Below are 20,521 nucleotides of genomic sequence, written 5' to 3'. Positions count from 1 at the left end.
GGTTTCTATTTAAAGGGCTGGGCTGGACTTTGAGCCATGTTTTTTTCAGATTTACAACCTCTTTGACAAATTCCTCCCAATTCTAATGCATTTCCTGTCCTTTCCGTTTAACATGAAAACAAACCCCAAAGCCTAAACAGGATCTTGGATTTCCTAACAGTTTAAATTGTAATGAGTGAAACAGTCTCAGCAACCACTTTCAGGCCGTGGTGTCTGGGGATGATTGCAGAATTATTAATAACTGTAATAAATTGGTGGATTAATAATTCACTTAAGTATTTGATTAGGGGTTTTATATAAGCCGGTTGTAAAAACCCTTGCTGCAAATAGACTCTTGCTCCCTGTCAATGGAGACAATAGAATAATTACTAAGATAATTTACCCCCACAATATTATTAATCACCATTAGAGTTATACTACAAAATGTAACTTTAGGTATGATTTTACATGAAAACATTTCGCATTCTATATTTCTTATTCAAATGCAGCAGAAATGAAAACACCTCGATAGAGATACATTAATTTAAATGATTGTTCTTTATTGAGGCTTCATAACATCATGAAATGTCTTGGCTTGTATTCTTCACTGTATCCGTGTGTGTTTATGTGTCAGAGCTCAAGCTCAATCTTGACATCCATCTTGGCCTTGTAAGGCTCTAGCAGGGGGCGTACTTCTTCAGACAGGAACCTGGTCACCTGGACGAGAGTATGCGGCAGAAGGAAAGAACAGAATATATTAAACACCGTTAGTTTTATATTCTAGATGGGCTTCTGGGCACTTTGTTCAGCTTTAACATCAATCAGCAAAAAACTGAGCTAGTGTGCAGCATGTTGCTATGTATACAGATATGTAAAAAATAAACAAGGCTGAAAGCTCTTGTACAGGCGGAGAAGCATTCATGATGACCGCTAGAATAAAGATGAGGGGCTGTTTGTGTTGTACCTGCTGGGGGGCACGACCGATAAAGGTCTTGGGGTCTAGTATAGCGTCTAGCTGCCCCAGAATGGGGGCAAAGTAGGGATCTCGCTGGACTCTGGCCAACAGGTCGTTATCACCACCCTCCTGTTTGACCACAGCTGCTGCCTCCTGGGACAGAACACGAATCTTCTCATGGCAGTCCTGAAGGAGTAGAAAGAGGTTATTTTTTTATGCACAAAAGCTGACTACACAGCAGCAAGACACAGTGAACTGTACTGCGCTACAAACATAATCTGCACCAGTACCTGTCTGTTTCCTCCAGCCTTCACCATGGCCATAATAATGTTCTCTGTGGCCATGAAGGGCAGCTCATGGCGGATGTGTCTCTCAATGACTTTGGGGTAGACCACCAGTCCCTCTGTGATGTTCTGCAGAGTACTGAGGATGATGTCAGCTGTCAGGAAGGACTCTGGCAAGGAGATCCTCCTGCACACAAATGAGGAGGAGGCAAGGCAAGGCAAGTTTATTTGTATAGCACATTTCAACAACAAGTCAGTTCAAAGTGCTTTACATAAAACAAAAGCAGCAAAGGGAAATAAATAAAAAAAACTTATAATTTTTAAAAGGGTGAAATAGAAAATAAAACAGGATACTTTTTGGTTTTAGCAGCAGCGTTCTGAATCAGCTACAGCTGTCTGATGAATTTCTTAGGGAGTCCAGTAAAGACACCGTTACAGTAGTAGGGAGGAAAAAGCTTCTGTGTGACCCATAACCTATTCAGAGCCAAGATTCAGTGACAAAAGCTTCTTATTGAGTAACACTGGAGGCTGACACAAGGATATCCAAATATATGGAAAAAAGGACCAGCATAGCATCTGTTTGCCCTAAGGTGTTTGCATGCAATACGCTACCACCCTGCTCCCCAGGGAGGGGACCAGGTGTCGCAGGTCTACGTTAGGGAATGGCTGTTATCCCTAGGGAAAGAAGAGCTACACCAAAATTGGGCCTACTGGATTACACCACAGAAGAATTGAAACGATGGTGTGGAGGCAGCCGGCAGTAGAAGCGAGGAGGGGTGGTGTTCAACATAGAGTCCGTTGAAGGGGTAACAAGCTGCCACTGCCATCAATACTTTTCAGCAATGTTTATTCCTTGAGGAACAAGATGGAAGAACTGTACATGAACACACAAGGGTCTGCAATGAATAACATGAGTCATGCCTCATGATTTTCACAGAGACCTGGGTTCAGGGTGATTTCCGGATCAACTGATCCAGGTATAGGTTTGGGTTTTTTTGTTTTTTTTAAATATTTGCATGGACAGGAACACTAACTCAGGGAAAATGAGTGGAGGTGGCATTTGTGTTTTCAAGAAGGACTCTTGGTGTAATAATTACAAAATTAAAAACAAGCACCCCTGACCTTGAACTCATATGCTTAAGTTTACAATCAGATTATTTGCCCGGAGACAGTCTGTGTATATCCCGACTAGTGGGAACGCATCCAAGGCTGCCTCAGTATTAGCGGACTGCGTTCACCATCAACTCCAAAACAAACCGGACACATTGATATTTTTACTTGGGGATTTCAATCATTGTAAAATGGGACTATACTCTTCCAGGATTCCCGAAATACGTCAAAGACTGAACACAGAAAAACAAAATACTGAACAAATGCTATGGCATTATTAAAAGCTGCTAAGTTTAGGATCAACCTCTTAAACTTGGACCACAAAACTATCCAACTGATTCCCACTTTCAGGTCCGCCCTTAAAATAAGCAAGCCTGTCAATGTCTGGCAGGACAAGTATAGGGAAGTGGTTGTTTCCTGGCCGCAGATTGGGACGTTTTCTATCAAGTTAATAATAATAATAATATTGACAGTATTACTGAGGCGATCATAGGAAACATTTATTTGATACTATAGGGCCAAAATGGACCATCAAGATATGTCCGAACAATAGAGACTACATTACGCCTGAGATCAAACACTGCATTACACGGGAAAATCAAGCTCTCTGTAACAACAATATAATGAAAAAGCTATTATCCCTGTTCCAAAAAAGCCATGCCAATGGGAAAATAATGATTTTTGACCGGTTGCACGAAGAGCTGTTTTGAAGCTCATTTGGCCATAGACATATCAGGAGCGTAGCACTGCGCTTCCACAAATGGGCAAAGAGGCGGGGGTTGGGTGGAGCTCAGGTGCATCGGGGGCTGAAACCATGCCCGCCAAGCTCAACGCGATCAAGCATTCTTGGATTAAGCAGCTACAGCTATATTCTACACTGAGTTGTTAGCATAGAGGTAGATAGTCAGCTAAACCCCCGGGGACATGTATGATTGGCGGATGGTAGCCAGTGTCCGCATCGTTAGCAGCTTACACTAGAGGCAAGTTAACCTGAAACTATACAACAAAACTTGAAACAACTATCTGATATTGCGATTATACAACACAAGGTTTAAAATGCTTCAATGTTTTAAAATACATAAATGTGGTAATGTGCAACACATTGTTCAGAGATTTGCAGAAACCTGGGATTTAAGGTTAATTGTTACCATGAATCAGTTTTTAACTTGTTACTTAATACAACTCAAACGAACAATGTGAAGCAAATCAATTAACCTGTATTTTGATTTTCACATAACTATAGTCATGGAGTTGTTCATTTGGATGTCACTTGATTATAATGTTACTTGTCATAAGGTTAATAAGCTAGCGTTCGATCACATATGATGGTGGCTATTTAGCTTGAAAAACATTAGAAATAACTTATCGCCTAAGAGCTTGACATTACATGTAAGACTGTTATTCCCCACAACGCTATTTTGATTTGAGTACTGCAATCGACAGCACTTTGCAAGATAATTGTCTTGAATATGACTGTTGAGAGAGAAAGGCACTTTTATATTTGTTACAAGATGTTTATTTCATTCAGAGATCAGTGGTTGTTGAGGTCATGAAGCCACCACCACGCATGCTACACACACACCGTAAACTGTAAGTACGTTACTAGTCTTGGCTACTTGACATTTGACAGCTGATATTGCATTTTCTGTCTTCAAAACACAACATAAGATTTACTGTTTATCTTACTGTCATCTATATTTTGAGGTGTTGCTACCTTGTTTCATTTACTCCCACATGTGTGACATAATAGTACTATCAACGTAAACTGAGCCATCTTTTACAGTTAACTTTATATTTTTCATTACCTGAAGCATTTTTTACAGTTATTTTCCTCCCATAGTCACAGTGTGGATCATCTGTCCGGTGTGGTGCCCAGAGAGCTGCAGAGACATGGGAAGCCTCCTCAGTTTGCCGGACGTCTGTATCTGTTGGTTGGTGGACTGACGTCGAAAGGCCTTCTCTCCTTCTGTTTACTTTTAAATTTAGTTTTAAAAATTGTACACATTTGTGTTTTATGTCCATTTAAAATCATATATGTTTTTTGGTTCACATTGCAATGAACCCTATATCCTGTATATATAGCTTTTGTCTTCATACTGACTGAAAATGTAAGATTTTACATTCTGACTGGCAATTCAAAGGACAAGCTAATAATACAACACAGATAAATCATCAAACATTAAAGCTGAACTCCTGCTAAGGGAGGGAATCAGTCTAGTATAAGTTTAAATGTAAAAATGCTCCTAAAAATTTTTCATATTTCACATGAAATGTTGAAAATTATTTATGCAGTTTCACTTTAAACACCCAGTACCAGAGCCTGAGAATCTTTTGAAGAGTGCCTTGTTTCCTGCTTTGATATAAGTCTACTTTAAACATTGAAGAATGTGTGCACATCCAAACCAACCTGTGGTTATTGCTGAAACAAAGAATGACCACCGTAGCTTCTCCTACATGCTTGGAAAGGGAGGGGTAAGCGGTGAGTGAGGTGCAATTCGCAACCATCACCACTAGATGCCACTAAAACTTACACACTCAACCATTGAAATTGTCTTTGATCCCAGTCGTAATTAATGGGGGGAGTTGAACAGGTTACATACAGGTTGGTTCTCAGCTGCAGTGGACTCAGCATATGGAGTTAGTTTGTTTACGTATTAGCAAGAGTTTGCATTTTTTGCAAAGGCTCAGTGTCCATGGAGTGGACAAGAGCATCATGCAATTGTTTTACCAGACAGCCATTGAATCCATTATTCAATATGGCATCAGTACATGGTATGGTAACCTGACTGTGAAATGTAAATCACAACTCTAAAGCTAGATCAAAAGAGATAATAACTGATATGCTGCCCCCATCTTCACTTTAGGAGATATTAGAAGAGACAGTGAGGAAGCAAGGCCTAAAAAAATCACAGATGACCCAAAACACATCTTTCATTACAAGTAGGAATAGATGCTTTCAGGCAGAAGGTACAGGGCACCAAGCTGCAAATTTAACAGGTATAAGTTTTTCTTAGTTTCACTATCAAACGTCTAAACAGTAATAGCTTGTTCAGGAGGGAAGGGGGGATCTACCACTATGGCTGTTGTGGGTGAATGTGTTACTGTTGGGGATTATGTAGTAATCTAAGTGTTAAAAAATAGCAATTTATTGTCTGGGTTCCTGGCTTACCTGTTGGCGCTGTCGTCAAGCGTCCTCTCCAGCCACTGGACCGAGGCTGTCTGCAGCGGGTCAGCCATCAGTGCCACCAGATGTCTGGCCAAGCTACAGCAGCGCTCTGCACGCATGGGGTTCCTCTTGTAGGGCATGGCGCTTGAACCTGGAGGAAGACGACAACTTCATGGTGATATGCAGTTTGTGCCGTTACGTGCATTACAGGATAAATCAGTGTTTGGGTTTCTGAAAGTGATCCTGCTGTAAGAGGCGAGTAAATTTACCTATCTGCTCTTTCTCAAAAGGCTCCTCGATCTCCTTCAGGTTGGCGAGCAGGCGGATGTCTGTACAGATCTACAGAAGACAGATCGAAGATGAGCTACATGTTAAGATCTAAGATCTTCAAGTCTACTTGAAGTCAGAGAAACAGCAGTGCAGATTTCCATAAAACAGCATTTCTTTATACATCTCCAGGTGCTGCAGCTTACCTTGTGAACAGTAGCTCCCAAACTGGCCAAGCTGGACAGACAGTCCACGTCCACCTTACGACTGTATGTCTGTCCAGTCACCAGGTAGGCTCTGTGTAGCGTGGGAACAACATCATCAGGGATAATAACAGAGCAAGTCCCTATAACCTGTTAAATGGCAACACCCTTACTTTGATTGTGGCATGTAATAGTTCATACAAACTGCTGTTATAAACTGCGTCACCATTTCTGCTTGTCGTGTCTTATTAAGAACCACATTTCTTCAATTTTACTTTACAGACATGTTTCTACTAAATATTACAGGTAGGAATATTAAATCTCTCTCATTTTAGCACAGAGCTTACTTTTTGAAGCCTGCCATCTCTGTCACTATTCTGTCAAGCTCCTCCACCTGGTGAAAGAAAATGATTAAACCTTAGAATTGTTTCATTCTAATCCATGACAATCAAATGTATCGGAGTTTAAATATCATCATCTTTGTCGACCTTGTCATGGTCCCCCTGAAAGAGCTGCAAGAAGCTGGCCTGGGTGCCAGTGGTCCCCTTCACCCCCCGGAAACGCAGGTCATCGTGAGCCCGCTGCAGGTTCCGCATGTCCATGGCCAAGTCCTGCAGCCACAGACATGCTCGCTTTCCTACCGTGGTCAGCTGGGCAGGCCTGTAGACATAGAAGGACATCAGGATTAACAGGATTAAAAAATCTCAATGGATTTCTTTCCTTTTTTCCTAAATGTAAAATAAAATAAAAAATAAAAATAAAATAAAAAAGGAAGAGAAGGAAAAAAAAATAAACACTGCATGTTCTTCATATGAAGAAACTGATAACGTCATGTTTAAACACAGCAAACAGGTTGCATCTGATGAGACGACCCTCTCAGAGGTGCAGCTGGATTCAGACTCACTGGTAGTGTGTGAAGCCAAGCGTGGGGAGGTCAGCGTTTTTCTCTGCAAAGTTTGCCAGTCTGTCTATGACTCTGGCCAGCTGTGGAAAGAAGAACAAAACGTTTAGCACTGAATTATTGCATAACTCACTGTTATTACTTATGCCCATACAACCCTCACATGCCACGCTTATTTCTGTTGTATTCTATGTGTGGTGTGACAACATACTGGAAAAAAATCTACATTGTTGACTTTTTTACTGAACAGCTGAGGCATGGCGGGGGGGGAAAAAGAACAAAATAGCCCTACTGTGCCCTTGTTCCCATCAATTTCATGGCTGCACAACTGGATGGGTGTGCATGTTTTCTGGCAAACAGCTGAGCCTCACCTTAGGCAAGAGAATTTCAAATCCATCCCGCAGCATGATCAGATCCTGAGGAAAAAAAAAAACAAAGACTTAGAGAACATAAAAACCTTTAAAGAAAGCACTTTGTACTCGAGAAATATATTTTCTATATGGGAATTGTTTTTTCCCCCCGCCCAAAAGGCACACATACAAGACATATCCAAAATATTTACAGTTATTGATCATGTAATCCAGTGAATAATGCAGGCTGTACTTGTGTATATGCTGGCAATCATAATTACAGTATTGTCTCCCACGTAGCAGGAGGTGGCACCGAGGTGGATGATGGGAGCAGCAGTGGGGCAGCAGTGTGCGAAGGTGTGGACGTGAGCCATGACGTCATGCCTGAGCTTCCGTTCCTCCTCTGCCGCCATGGCAAAGTCAATGTCGTTTTCGTGGCTCTCCATCTCCAGAATCTGGGCGTCCGTGATGGGCAGACCCAAAGCCTGAGGAGGATGAAGACGGAAAGAGTGGCTCAGTGGGGGAAAAAAGCCTGTCCACTGGTGAATTTGATATGTTAGAGTGGAATTTGGTTTACTGGCAAAACATTTTGAATCCACGTTGTAAAAGGTTTGAACACTGGAAATGTTCTGCAAGTCTATTAGAAAAGAGATGATTTATGACTTGTCTTCCTTGACAACATCTGAATTTGGACATCGCAAACAAACCAAACATAGAGACACTAGAGCAGGTTCTGATTTTAATGTCATCATAACGATCTCTGTAATTGCGGAATGGCTCCAGGAGTTTTTTAAAGTCTGCTGCTGATCCTTTTCTTCGCGAGACGCGCACAATGTATGCTCCAAAGGAACACAGGATACGCGTGGCAGCCATCTTGCGTGCGCAAAAGCGTACTTAAAAGCATGTATATCCACGCCTTAACTGTGTCTATGGAAAATGATACTGATTGCAATTTAAAAACAGGTAGTTCCGGGTTAATATAATATTATAATGAATATAAATATATGTCTGCAACTAAGTAATGGTGGGTTTTCTGTTAAGAGTGAAGCTTAGTCAATTAATATGTTAACAGAAAAAATATTATTGGATAATCAATTAATCATTTCAGTAATTTTTCAAGCAATAATGTGAAAAATGTTTTGTAGTTTCAGCTTCTCAAACGAGAGGATTTGCTGCTTCTCTTTGTCATTTATCATAGTGAACTGAATATCATCGGGTTTTTATTTGTTGGTCTAACAAAATCCGTCACCTTACGCTCTGGGAAACTGTGGAGGGCATTTAATATTTTAAATTTCAAAGGCTAATAATTATCAAAAAGTAACCGGGAGAGGAATCAATGCTGAAAACTATGTTACACTCCTAGTTAAGAAGCAGCTAATCTGGGCAAACGTGACATGGCCTGTAAACTTATTTGACAATCACATGTCACTTTAAATAGTTTGAATAAGAGACAGAGAGCTGGATGATTACATTAGTTATCCTTTCTGACTTTTGACAGGCATGTGCTCTCCTCGTGAGAAGCACTCAATATCCTGATTACATTACAGTTTTTTTCTATTGGGACAGAGCAGTCATGGGACGGGATTACAGAATGGGTTCATAGAGAAATTAGAGTTTCTCTCTCCCTCCATGTTACAACACAGTTCGATGTCAATTCCAAGCAAACAGTGACTCAACACAGGAGTTGCACAAAAAGGTGAATAAAAACAGTTTTGAGGGGAAAAACACACCATAAAGGCTACTATTATATACTACTATAATATAGAAGAAAGGCATGGCTTAAGATGGTTAAATGCAGCCTCTCAGGGGGCGGTCTCCTGTTACTGTGACATTCTCTGCAGGCTATTTTCAAAACACACAAACACACACAGTCGTAGCCACAGGCCTCACTAACGCTGCACAGGCAAACTGTAGCAAAGCTAAACCCCCTGAGCATCTAAAAATACAAGAACATTCGAGAGGACAGACAGTTTACGTCTAAGTGTGTGTGCGTGTCTCACACAGGTCATGTGAGAAAGGATACGTTAACAGTTAAAAGTCCTGTCCTCCTCAATATGACACATGCATAATTAAGTTTGGGTATTTGTGATGCTTGCAGAGTATTGTTAACAGATATTTTGAAATCAAGTAAATGCAAAATTCTGCTTAGTTAAACATTACTTGTGTCTATTTGATAAACCTTGACCTTTTGTGTTTTAAAACTGTCCAGGGGGAATCGCATGGCTCTTTGGTTTGGGAGCTAAATGTTTCAGGGGCCATCAAGACAGACTCACGCTGTGCAGCCTAACTTGTTCAAATTCCCCAGAAATGGATTTTAATTTCTAGTGGAGACCACAGGTTTCCAAAGAAACACATGAAGAATATTTCCATTTGATGGAGTTGTGCAACATCACAAAACGTGGAGTCTTGGGTTTGAATATTTCACAGTGTAAACATCATAGAGCTTACTTATTTATATAATCAATGTGTAATACTTTCAGATAGTGAGGCATAGTGATGCTGTTTTGACCAACATGGTTATCATAGTAAAAGACCGCAGACACAGTATTTGGCGCGGGACAGGGATGGGCAGTTTTTTTTGATATATGTATTTAAAATACGTATTTTGAAATTCAAAATAGGACTTTGTCATTTGTATTTGAAAGGGTTGATGAAAATCGTTTTAGTAGCCTAGGCTAAATCATTTAGCAATTACGCATCATTCTAACCATTTACCAGAGTAGCAGCCCTCACAGTTAATGTTAATTTGCTACTTCCAGCCTATATGTTAAATTTTTGTGGGTTGTGCATGAAAAAAATAAAACTAACTAATTAAAACTAACCTTCATCTGGGGGACCACAGGGATATGTGAATACTTGACTGGTTGCATGTGTCAGATTTATTGCATGAGAAAAGCTGTTCCTCACAAACATTGCCCATTTAATCAGCTGAGTCAAGGTACTGGTGAAGGGATAGATCAAATAGGTCGATGGATAGAAAGTTGGTAAGTGATTTCATGGTACCTTGGAAAAGTATTTTTTGTACTTTTGAAATACAAAAATACAGTAGTTTATTTTGATAAACGGCATGGCTGCTGTTTTTTGTACTTTATTTTGATACTTAAATTTAAGTATCTTATTTTAAAATACACCTGCCTCCATTTTTATGAATAGTCCGTGGAAACAGTTGCTATTTGGCATCAAATGGAAACTTTATTGCATTTATAAATTAGGTGAAACATTACATTCATTCAATTGTTTCTGTGTAAACGCAATGTTAAAATGCTTTTATGAATGCAAGTCCCCCCCTCAGCCTAGAACTGCTCGAACTATTTTGTTTCTTATTTATGATATGTGTTGTTCTGCTTGTTGAATGGTACAAGGATTGACTATATAAAAGGGTAGAAGGAGTAGACACAGCACTCTGCCTGAACACCATGCAGAGCTCTTAAATAGGGACTTTCTTAACACTATATTTAGAGCAGGGAACATGATAGGGCTCTCTGAAGGTCGCAAACTTCAGCTCATTAGACTGATAAAGCATGACAAAAGTGCGTAGATACGCACAATGTTAGCATGGACACAGGGTAAGTTAGGCCTGTTGGTAGTACAAAGTCTCAAACCTTCTCAGCCTTGGCCAGGTATATCCACAGTTTTCTCCAGGTTGTGAATTTCTTCCTGTCACTGAAATTGTACGCCATTTCTTTGCTCGCATATCTCGACACCAGCGGGGAGCGGTACTTCATGAAGTCGTCGGCTGCTTCCATATTTGTAAGACAAGGTATCCACTAAAACACCCGCGGAAACCATACACCTTCAGCTACACAGCTAGACAGACAGCGGTTTGCTTCCCTCCTGTTTCTGCTACTTCTGCTTCTTCTTCTTCTGGTTTATGGTATAGTTGCAACCATGTCTTACCGCCACCTACTGTACGGGAGTATGTAGCATAAGTTATGATAAGATACTGTTTCACATCATAATTAAAATAAATAAATAAATCATTTAATATAACCATATTCTATTCCACGAGAGATTTCTGTAGGTCATTTACTCCATCTCCTGTTGTTCCAAATACACCCTCAAGGCTCTATTTCCTTCCTGCCTGACATCTTTTGATTTAGCCTCATCCTGTCATCCTTATATTCCCGACAATGTAACAATATAACAATATATGTTCTACACTTTCCGTGATTTTACATTACAAACATTCATCTGATTGACTCTTACCCAACAAAAACATTTTTTTAGTTAACTCTGTGTGGTCGACCTCAGACTGGTTAAATCTGTCATTTCCCTTCTGTTCCTTCTAGTCACACCCTGTTCACTGATAGATTACTGCACACTGTAAATTTCCTTCCAATCCATGCCCACCCTGTCCTGCAATTTCTTTTTTGATCGTCGAGCTTCTCCTTTACCAAAGGGGTATATTTATAACATCCAGGTTGATTTTTTAGCTGTTTTGTATGCTCACTCATTCCCTTCTATAAATTGGCCGGTACCATAGACAGTATATAATAAGGCAGGTACCCAGCAGTGTAAATAAACTTTGATGGATTTTCTAGCATTAAATCTTCGCTATTAGACTTCATTTTGAATACCTCTACACTGAAACCCTACAGTATATATATTCCTATGCCTACCGTATCTTCTTCATCTTTGGACCCGTCTTTATAAACATCTACAAAATTTTGCTTCCCATACAACGTTAGGCTACTGACTTGTCAGGTGTTCTTTCTTTCCCACACTCTTCCCATTCTTTGGTTCACTTTTTAGAAACAGCCGGTGTTCTGACGATTTATGCTTCCTTGTCGAAAAACGCTACATTTATGCAAATCGATTAGGTCTAAACTCTAACCAATGCGCATGCGCAGAACTAAGTAGACGTAGTTGCTACATCTTGATAGGTACCACAAACTGTCAGAACACCCGAAGCCAGCCACATGGAGAAGGCAGCGGTGTGCTGCCAACTAAACGTCGTCAGGTCTGCTTTGAATGTGACAATTGATGTGACCGGTAGGCTACGGCACAGTGCCGCTATCGTGTCATCGCCTAATTGCTCTTCAGGTCTGTTCAAAAAACAAAACAACGCTTCAATACCTGAAAGTGCGTCAGCAAACGTTAAAATGTATAAATGGTCTTTTTTTTAAAGTGCATAACGAATTGACCCAGTAATGTCTTACGTAATGTTCCTAGGGTCCGGGAATGCATTTTGCCATATAGCGCACATAATTAACTGGAAGGGAGCCAAGGATGAGCTCAGACAGTCAGAATGATTTATGTCGTTTCTGTGCCCAACATCACATATGGTCCTGATTCACACTAAGGTGACAGTGCTTTGAATCCTATGCAATTCATCTGCTATTTGTAGGATTTTTTTAAATGTATTATGTAAGCCATGGCTGCACGTGTCTTATATCAGGATTTAAATCTATTCATGCGGTATACATCCTCATCCAAGCTTCACAGTATTTCTGTGTCTGCAGGCATCATATAAATAGTTGTGTTTGTGCATGATGAAGCAGCTGGGGAATACATCCAGCTGTAAACAGAGAACAGAGTGCTCTCTCTCTCTCTCTCTCTCTCTCTCTCTCTGTCTATCCATCTTTCTATCTGTCCTCCTGACTGCAGTCTGCATACAGTGCCACACTGCTGCTGCTGCTGCTGCTGTGTGATAGGAGCAAGTGGGAGGATCAGCTTCCTCTGTTTTGAGGAAAACATGACGAGACATCTTCCCCGAGCTGCTGCAGCAGGGGTGGATTTGGCTTCCTGTCTATTGCGTTGCACAATCTTTCGCTTTTGCTTGGACAGATAAATAAATAAAAGAAGGCGCGCTGGAAGACGAGGAGAAGAGGAGAGAAGCTAGGGAGGAAAGGACGGAAAAGAGCCATAGTAGGGTGAGGGGGTGTGGAAAACAGTAATACAAAAAAGAGGGGAGAAGTTGAATGGCAGTGGATTTATGGGGAGATAAAGGGGAGGAAGGGGTAGACACAGGGACAGAAGATAGAGTGAGTTACACTGCAGTAGAATGAGGGTTAGAGTGAAAGAGAGAGCCAAGAAGCATTTGAGCTGTCAGCCTTTCACACACCACTCAGGATCCGTCGCTTTCTGAAAAGGCAAGAAGAGGAATCCACCGTGGAGGCGAGAAGGAGAAGGAGGAGGGGTGCCGAGGAGGAGGAAGCCAGAGGTTCCACACACAAGATGGCTGCTGTGTCCTCTGCCTCTGACACAGGTAAGTGGGCTTTTAATCCTTTAGCTGCACACCTCGCTGCAGATTCCCCGTCCTCGTTCAGTCACAGCATCCGGGTAAACTCTCAGACCCATTTCATGTTTGTTCACAGTACTGGCAAACTGTTGCTTGAGTCAACTTCTGTGTTTAGCAGCTCACATGAAAAGTGTCAGCAGCAGGAAGTAACAGGGTAAATCAGTAAACTTCCTTCTCTTCCTCCATAATCTCTCCCTCCTGTTATCCACACAGAGCATGAGTCGTTCTTTTCTGAATATTCATATTCTTCTGCAATCAAAACATTTATCTTTTTCATGTAACTTTTACTCAAAGTAAATCATATCCTGTCCACATGCCATTCTGTCTGGAAGGAGTCCAACGTCCCTCCTCTCTGACCCAATTTTTCTGAAGGCCAGAGGAAAACAAAGAGGAGGCATGCTGGGAGGAAGGTTAGGCGAAAAGAAGGGGATAAGGAAGCATAGAAGAGAAAGTAGTTATGGAAATGTAGCAATGAGCTCATCTAAGAAGGGCACACGGGGGAAGTCTAAGAAGAAATGAGGGAGAGTCCATGAGTTGGAAAAGGACAAAACTATATGTTGCAGTTGAAAGAGCGCAGAAGTTTCCTCTTGTGGGCGTAAGACATCACTTCAGAGACAGAAGAGGGGATTAAACAGAATAATAAAGTAAAGATAATTTCCTGTGGGGGGGGGGCAACTGCTGTGCTTCAGGCAGCAGTCAGAAAATAAAACTAACAAACCCGTCCTTGTGGTGAACCTCCAGTCTAATCTTTCTGTGTTTCACCAGGGGATCCCAGGGGCCGACACCCCCCTGAGCGCAGACTGCTGATCCTGGGGGGACCACAGTCTGGTAAGACCTCCACCGCCAACACCATCCTGGGGGATGAGGTCTTCGACGCAGGGACAGAGACTACACACAGCAACGTGGGCCAGACAGAGATCTACGGGCGACGGGTCACTGTGGTCGACACCCCGCCATGGGCCATCCCCAGTGACCCGGAAGAGAACACCGAAGCTGACAATGATGACAACGCCGGCGCAGAGTCAGACAGCCCTGCGCAACCAGCGCCGAGCCTGGACAGCGAGGGGCCATGCATGGGGGCCATTCTCTGCCCTCCCGGACCCCACGCCATCCTGCTGGTGGTGTCGGTAACCCAGCCCTTCACTGACATCCAGAGGAGGGCTGCAGAGGACCAGCTGGGGGCCCTGGGCGGAGGGACCTGGAGGTACTCCATGGTGGTCTTCACTGGGATGGACAAGCTGCCCAACGGTGTCTTCATCGAGGAGCACATAGCGAACACTGGAGAGTCCCTGCAGTGGCTGGTGGAGAGATGTGGAAGCAGGTACCATGTCTGTTTTCTCTCCCTCTCTCTTTGATTTCACAAACGTCTGCTCTAATGTCTGCGTGACACATCTGTGTCAAGTCTTTGTTAGCCCTGTGCAAGCAAAACAATCACAACTAATAGCTGAATCTTGTGGTTGGAGCAACAGTGCAGCAGCAGTTCAATTGACAGCAGATTTTATTTACATATCAAAGTCTGTTTGCAGGTCTTGGCGAGTGCTACTGCATGCTGTAAAGCCTGCTGTGGCTCCAGAGGGAGCTGTGTGTGAAGTCTGATCAACTGCCTCAAGTGATGTCATTCCCGCTCCTCATCTATGCTTGTGGCTCGAGGCTACATTAGCTGCTACACACAGAATCTCTGACTAAACTGTTAGCAGTTGAGTTGCATTGTGGGTAATGTGGGTGCCAGGTTTTGATAAGGAAGAAGAATGCATGGGACAAAAAAAGACAGCTCTTGTTCTGTCCATGGTGAGGCGGATATGTTATGGGGGAGTGCCTCACTAAATCAGTGGCGCACTCTTTTCACAGGGTGACTTCTGCGTCTGTACGCATCTGATCTTTTGAAACCATCAAATCTCGTTTGTGTAGATGAAAGGGGCACTCTGTTTCTGATTTCTGTTAAAGGCTTTCTGTTAAAAAAAAGTCTCAAGCCAAAACTGAGAAAACCCTGGTGGCATCACAATGACATCAGCAGGTTTTTTTTTACTTCGACATAATCAACAATGTGGTGCTCTGTAAACTGGAAATGGCTTATCACTGCAGTACAACTGCTATGCACAAACCCTTGAAGCAAAATCATCCTGGAGCCCTTTTTCAAGACAGCACCTCAAATCCTGTTTACTTTTTGTCCCCACACAAGCACGATATATTAGGATGAACAACACGAGGAACGTGTTTCTGTAAGTAGTAGTCACTTAAAATTGCTTTTATAAATGTTTCTTCATCGCCCCCATGTTTAAAGTAATGTCTGCACCGTTGCTGTTGTGGCTTAAACTAACGTTACTACAAATCGTTTCTTATATTTCTTGACCCACACTGATGGAAAAATTAATTTGCCAGTGATTATCTTGCATATTACTCCAGTGATGAAATAAAGTTTCAAGTTGAGTACTTCAGTCCAAATACAGGTTTTCCAGTCCAGGGAAGGGTGAACATACAGTGGTTATATTAATCTAGGTCCAGTTTCTTTTCTGATCTGGTATCTGACAAATAAGGTCTGTTATTATTATTATTAATATCATCATCAATATCAACACAGCAGTGATTAGGAAATTATTTTATGTGTCAGTTTTATAGATATGATGATGAAAACAGTAAGAGTATTTTAAGCTTTTGATGTTTATTTTGGATGTATTAATTGTTCTATTAGGTAAAAAAAAATTGTTACCATTAGGTGCGACCCTAGTATACAATTGTTTTTACATTAAAGTGAACCTTATTGAGTAAAAGTGGAGAATGTGAATCCTTTAAGAATTTGTTTCTTCCACCTGCAGGTACCACGCCTTTGACAACACTCGGAAAGACACGGAAGACAACACACAAGTACCCGAGCTGATGGAAAAGGTGGAGGAAATGATAACTGACAACCAAGGTTTGTTTTTCACATTAAGTGATGTTCCTCGAATCTTGTGCGGTGATACACAAAATAATAGTACTGTATGCGGAACTTAACTTCTGCAGTTTTTGTATTATGACGTGTAATTACACTAATTGTGTTATAGAAGTCATTGGAAACAGTGGATAATGTTTTGTTGCTGTCGTGCAGGCTGGTACTTTGAGGTGAATGAGTTGATTTTACTGGAAGAAGAGCAGGCCAGGAGAGCTCTGGAGGAGGAGAGGATGAGGATGGAGGAGCACGCTAGACAGAGGGAGCAGATGATTGGAGGACCTCCCAGAGGTATGAGGGAGCTGGATGTGTGTGTTAGTGAGTGTTGATGTGTGTAAGTGAGTGAGTCATGCGGCCATAATACTGCTCCTAGGAAAAAAGACCTGTTGGTGTTCTGGGAAACAGTTTACTCATTAGATGGTAAATTATTTTATTCCTAATGGATTTGCTTTCTCTCCCCATCTTACTCTCCTCGTCTCATTCTTTCTTTGTCTACCATTCTGTCTGTCTTTCTGGGTTTACAGAGTTGAGACTGCTCTTGTTGGGCTGGAAGGGCGTTGGAAAGAGCTCGGTGGGGAACTCCATCCTGGGCCGTCGGTACTTTGAGTCAGGCCAGGAGACGGAGTTGTGCCTTAGGAGGCAGGCGCTCGTTTCCGGTCGTCGGATCACTATTGTCGACACCCCGGGCTGGGATTGGTTCTCAGTGAGGCGAACCCCGAAGCGCATCCGCCAGGAGTCCCAGCGCGGAGCTGCCCTCCTGCGACCTGGACCCCACACCCTGCTGCTGGTCCTCCCCGTCGTCTCGTCCCTCACTGCCAGGAAGCGGCGAACGCTCCTGGCTCACATAGAGACTCTGTTCGGTGACACTGCGTGCCTCCACACCATGGTGCTGTTCAGCTGTGGTGATTGGCTGGGCCGCACGCCCATCGAGGAGCACATCCTGAGAGGTGGGCGGGAGCTGCAAAGACTACTCGAATTCTGTGGGAACTATTACCACGTCCTGGACAGTAAGACTCCTGGAAAGGACAGGAGTGTGTCAGTCCTCCTGGATAAGATAGAGGAGATGATCAGAGAGAACGGTGACAAGGCTTTTCTCCCCATACAGACCGAGTGGTGTAAGTCACACAATTTTATTCTCACATATATTTTCCTGTATTTATATTTTCTGTCTTATGTTGCAGTGAAAACAGACATATCTAAACGTACATGTATGTCTGTGTGTCCAACCACTGAAATTTCTTACCATACATCCATCTAATGTATGTGTTGCATTTGACAGTGAGCGAGGAGAGCTCATACTCTTCTGACAACACCGAGCCAGAGGACGACTGTCGAGGATGCCAGCTGCAGTGACCCGCTCGCACTAAAAGGAAAGTGGTCCCGCTTTTTATCATCGTTCTGAGTCTCCAGCAGACCCGAAACATCACCATGTGTAACTTGAACCTCATCTAGATATCCTGTTCAGACTCTGAAGAGTTTTCGGGAAAATTAAATGAGTAGCTTTTTGTTAGAACTGTAAAGACCAAACTCACTGATTGCCGAGCAAAGGTCGACCCCGGACTGAGAGTGCAAACACTCCTCGAACCCAAGAGGAGGAGGAATATCCTGCTTCTGCTTCAAGGGACCAGAGTTCAGTCCCTGTCCATGAGCATGTACACAGATATCAACTGCTGCTAAAGAGACCTTCTTTCCACACTGCGGAGTAATGAATTACTCGTCATTGTAACTATGTTCAGACTGCACTGATAAACTTTGTATTACAAGTTGAAAGCGTAAAATCAAAACCAAAAGGGATATGCTTAAAAAGGCAATATTATCATGACTAGTGAGATTGGGTGGTAGGACTCAGGTCTGCCAGAAGTTTGTCACTCTTGGTTACTGTAAGACTAAGAGGATTGTTTCTGTGTGTGACTTGTACCATGACTTTTACGTCATCCCCCGTTCTGCATCAAGTGCCATTTCTGTCATTCAGTTCAAAGTAGTTTGAATCAACAAGCGTTCAAAGGAAAAGGTTTGAGTGAATATACCAAACCAAAACGTGGACAGTGTGACAAAAGATAATAACGTGTACTGGAACGTGTGCACACTAATGTAACAGAAAAAAGAAGTGAGAAGGGTCTTTAGATGTAAAAGTACAGACATGAAAAATACGATAAGGCTCTGCTCTTTCACATGACTCATACTAAATCCCTTTTCGGTAACATTTGGTTAGTTTCTGCTCAGGGAGTCAGGATTGAAATGCTTCCTCCAGGACAAAATCTGGTACATTTAAAGAATTGTTGATTAATGCTGATTGCCAAACTGCAGACGTAAGTCATATAAAAATAAAAATTTTTGAAGAGAGAGAAGAGAGTCATTGTTTGCACTTTGGTTGGAATTGGTTCATTTTGGTTCTCTTGTGCTAAAGAAGATCAGTTGAATAAGGAAGGAAGGAAATATAGTCATTCTTAGCTCACCTCTGCTGTAGCATTCATGCACTGGAGGAGCTCTAAAAACAGTAATGAAAGGCTGAAACTGTGTGCAGTCACAGATCCCCGCGGAGCAGCTTGGGCTGGCTCCGCTTCGCTGTCTCTGGTCACACATCCAGTGCATTTATCGACAAGGTAGAAACAGCTACGTGCCTCAGCATCAAAGCGTGAGAGTGGGTGTACGGCCCTGCGGCAGGGCAGTACCCTCTAGGCTACATCCAGCTTTCGCATGCTACAGAAACAACATAACCTCATGAACCACTCGAGCTCAAATAGGGCTTTTACTACCTTTTTCTACATCATCGAGACATCTGTTCCTGACGTCGACAGCGGCGTTTTGAAAAAATAATATATATATGTATTCAACTCTCAGAGGCATGTTAAGACATCGCATGCAGGACAACGCGTGCCTATAGAGTTGAAGGCAACCTCACTTCTTATTCCCCTGACTCTTGCTTGAGCAAGTCTATATGGGGATTTCTGGTAAAACATCACATCTTCTACCTTTACAACTGCAAAAATGAAAGAAAAAGAGAATTCGTGCTCTGAAATGTACAAATAAAAGCATATATAATGTGTGACCGATACCACTGCCATGCTGTTAAATTTTATTTTTACAAACCCTGACACTGCTTCCCCTATGCTTTACTGACTCTGTGCTTCATCCTGTGATGTAGGCTAACACAGCACTAAGTGACAAGCATGACTTGACAATTTGATATGATGTTTAAAACATTCATTTGGAGTCTTACAGTCCCACTTCACCTGTGAATATATTGTATAAGCCGTGTATATTTACAGTGTAAAATATGTTCCATTGTACTTTTAGCCAAGCATTTTTCACTGTGTAGATTCTACCACTTTATTGTAGCCAAAGTGACGTTACTTCCTGTGTGGTCCTTCCCAAATGGTGATTGCATCATCGCTACTCTGCACATCCTCAGACAATAAAAGATATGGATATATTGTTGTGTATGTTTGGCTTTCATCATGTTATTGACCTATTTTTTAATCTGCCGTGCACTTTGCTCTCATCGACGGACTGCAGTACTGTCCTACAAGACAAAAGTCATAATTATTCTGACATGCAGTGGATAACTCTGTGGTGGAAGTAGTAATTGTGGAGTCTCATCACTTGGTGGCGCGGTAGCAAGTAGATTTGTCTGCCACCCACAGAAATACTGCCTGTGTGGATAATTACATTCCTAGGTCAACGGTTTAAGAGTGTTTAATAAATTAATAAAAAGAAATCCAAGGATTTTATGTGGAACCTTTATATTGTCTGGCTTAGGTAGAACAAAGGCCAAGGCAAAATAAAAGCTTTTTTCTAAATTCATCAAGTTTACCTTGCCAAAAACTATTGTCAGTACATACAGTGGGCATACAGTACTGCATTTTGTAGGGTTGTATTAATCCTGGTAGCCTTATCTAGTCAGGTAACCATGTCTCAAACAACTCTATACAAATAAGATGTGGCCTTTCATGAATATTGTTCTGAAAGTAATAATCTGATAATTATCCCTTGAAAAATAAGGACATTCCACCAGGTTTTTCAGGAAGAAACGTTTTTCCTGTTCTAAGTAGCTCTGCACCATCTTGACTTTGGCATGCCTCCAGATATAGATCGTCCCTAAGCTATCTGGAAAAAAGCCTGGGCCAATTACAGCGTGA

General features: G+C 42.0%; 2 protein-coding genes across 2 annotated transcripts; one reads left to right on the top strand and one right to left on the bottom strand.

The window, feature by feature from the left end:
- Positions 1-518: 518 nt before the first annotated feature.
- On the bottom strand, positions 519-11,060 carry adsl (adenylosuccinate lyase). Its single transcript, XM_038695407.1, has 12 exons — positions 10,818-11,060; positions 7,497-7,700; positions 7,237-7,281; positions 6,869-6,948; positions 6,453-6,624; positions 6,312-6,358; positions 5,968-6,058; positions 5,764-5,833; positions 5,498-5,645; positions 1,225-1,405; positions 944-1,120; positions 519-696 (listed from the first exon to the last, which is right to left on the bottom strand). The coding sequence occupies exons 1-12, from the start codon at positions 10,959-10,961 to the stop codon at positions 610-612; spliced, it is 1,446 nt and encodes a 481-aa protein (XP_038551335.1). The 5' UTR covers positions 10,962-11,060; the 3' UTR covers positions 519-609.
- Positions 11,061-12,157: 1,097 nt separating this feature from the next.
- si:dkey-110g7.8 (GTPase IMAP family member 8) lies at positions 12,158-19,816 on the top strand. Its single transcript, XM_038695386.1, has 6 exons — positions 12,158-13,423; positions 14,222-14,777; positions 16,270-16,367; positions 16,542-16,673; positions 16,907-17,497; positions 17,662-19,816. Exons 1-6 carry the CDS (start codon positions 13,393-13,395, stop codon positions 17,733-17,735), a joined length of 1,482 nt encoding a protein of 493 aa, XP_038551314.1. The 5' UTR covers positions 12,158-13,392; the 3' UTR covers positions 17,736-19,816.
- The last annotated feature ends 705 nt before the right edge of the window (positions 19,817-20,521 follow it).

This window comes from Micropterus salmoides, unplaced genomic scaffold (genome assembly GCF_014851395.1).
Source record: "Micropterus salmoides isolate LMB-PRFRI ecotype aquatic unplaced genomic scaffold, ASM1485139v1 Ms_hic_scaffold_10, whole genome shotgun sequence".
Classification (NCBI taxonomy): domain Eukaryota; kingdom Metazoa; phylum Chordata; class Actinopteri; order Centrarchiformes; family Centrarchidae; genus Micropterus; species Micropterus salmoides.
Note: the sequence above shows the minus strand (reverse complement) of the source record. Positions and strands in the feature narration are given on the sequence as shown.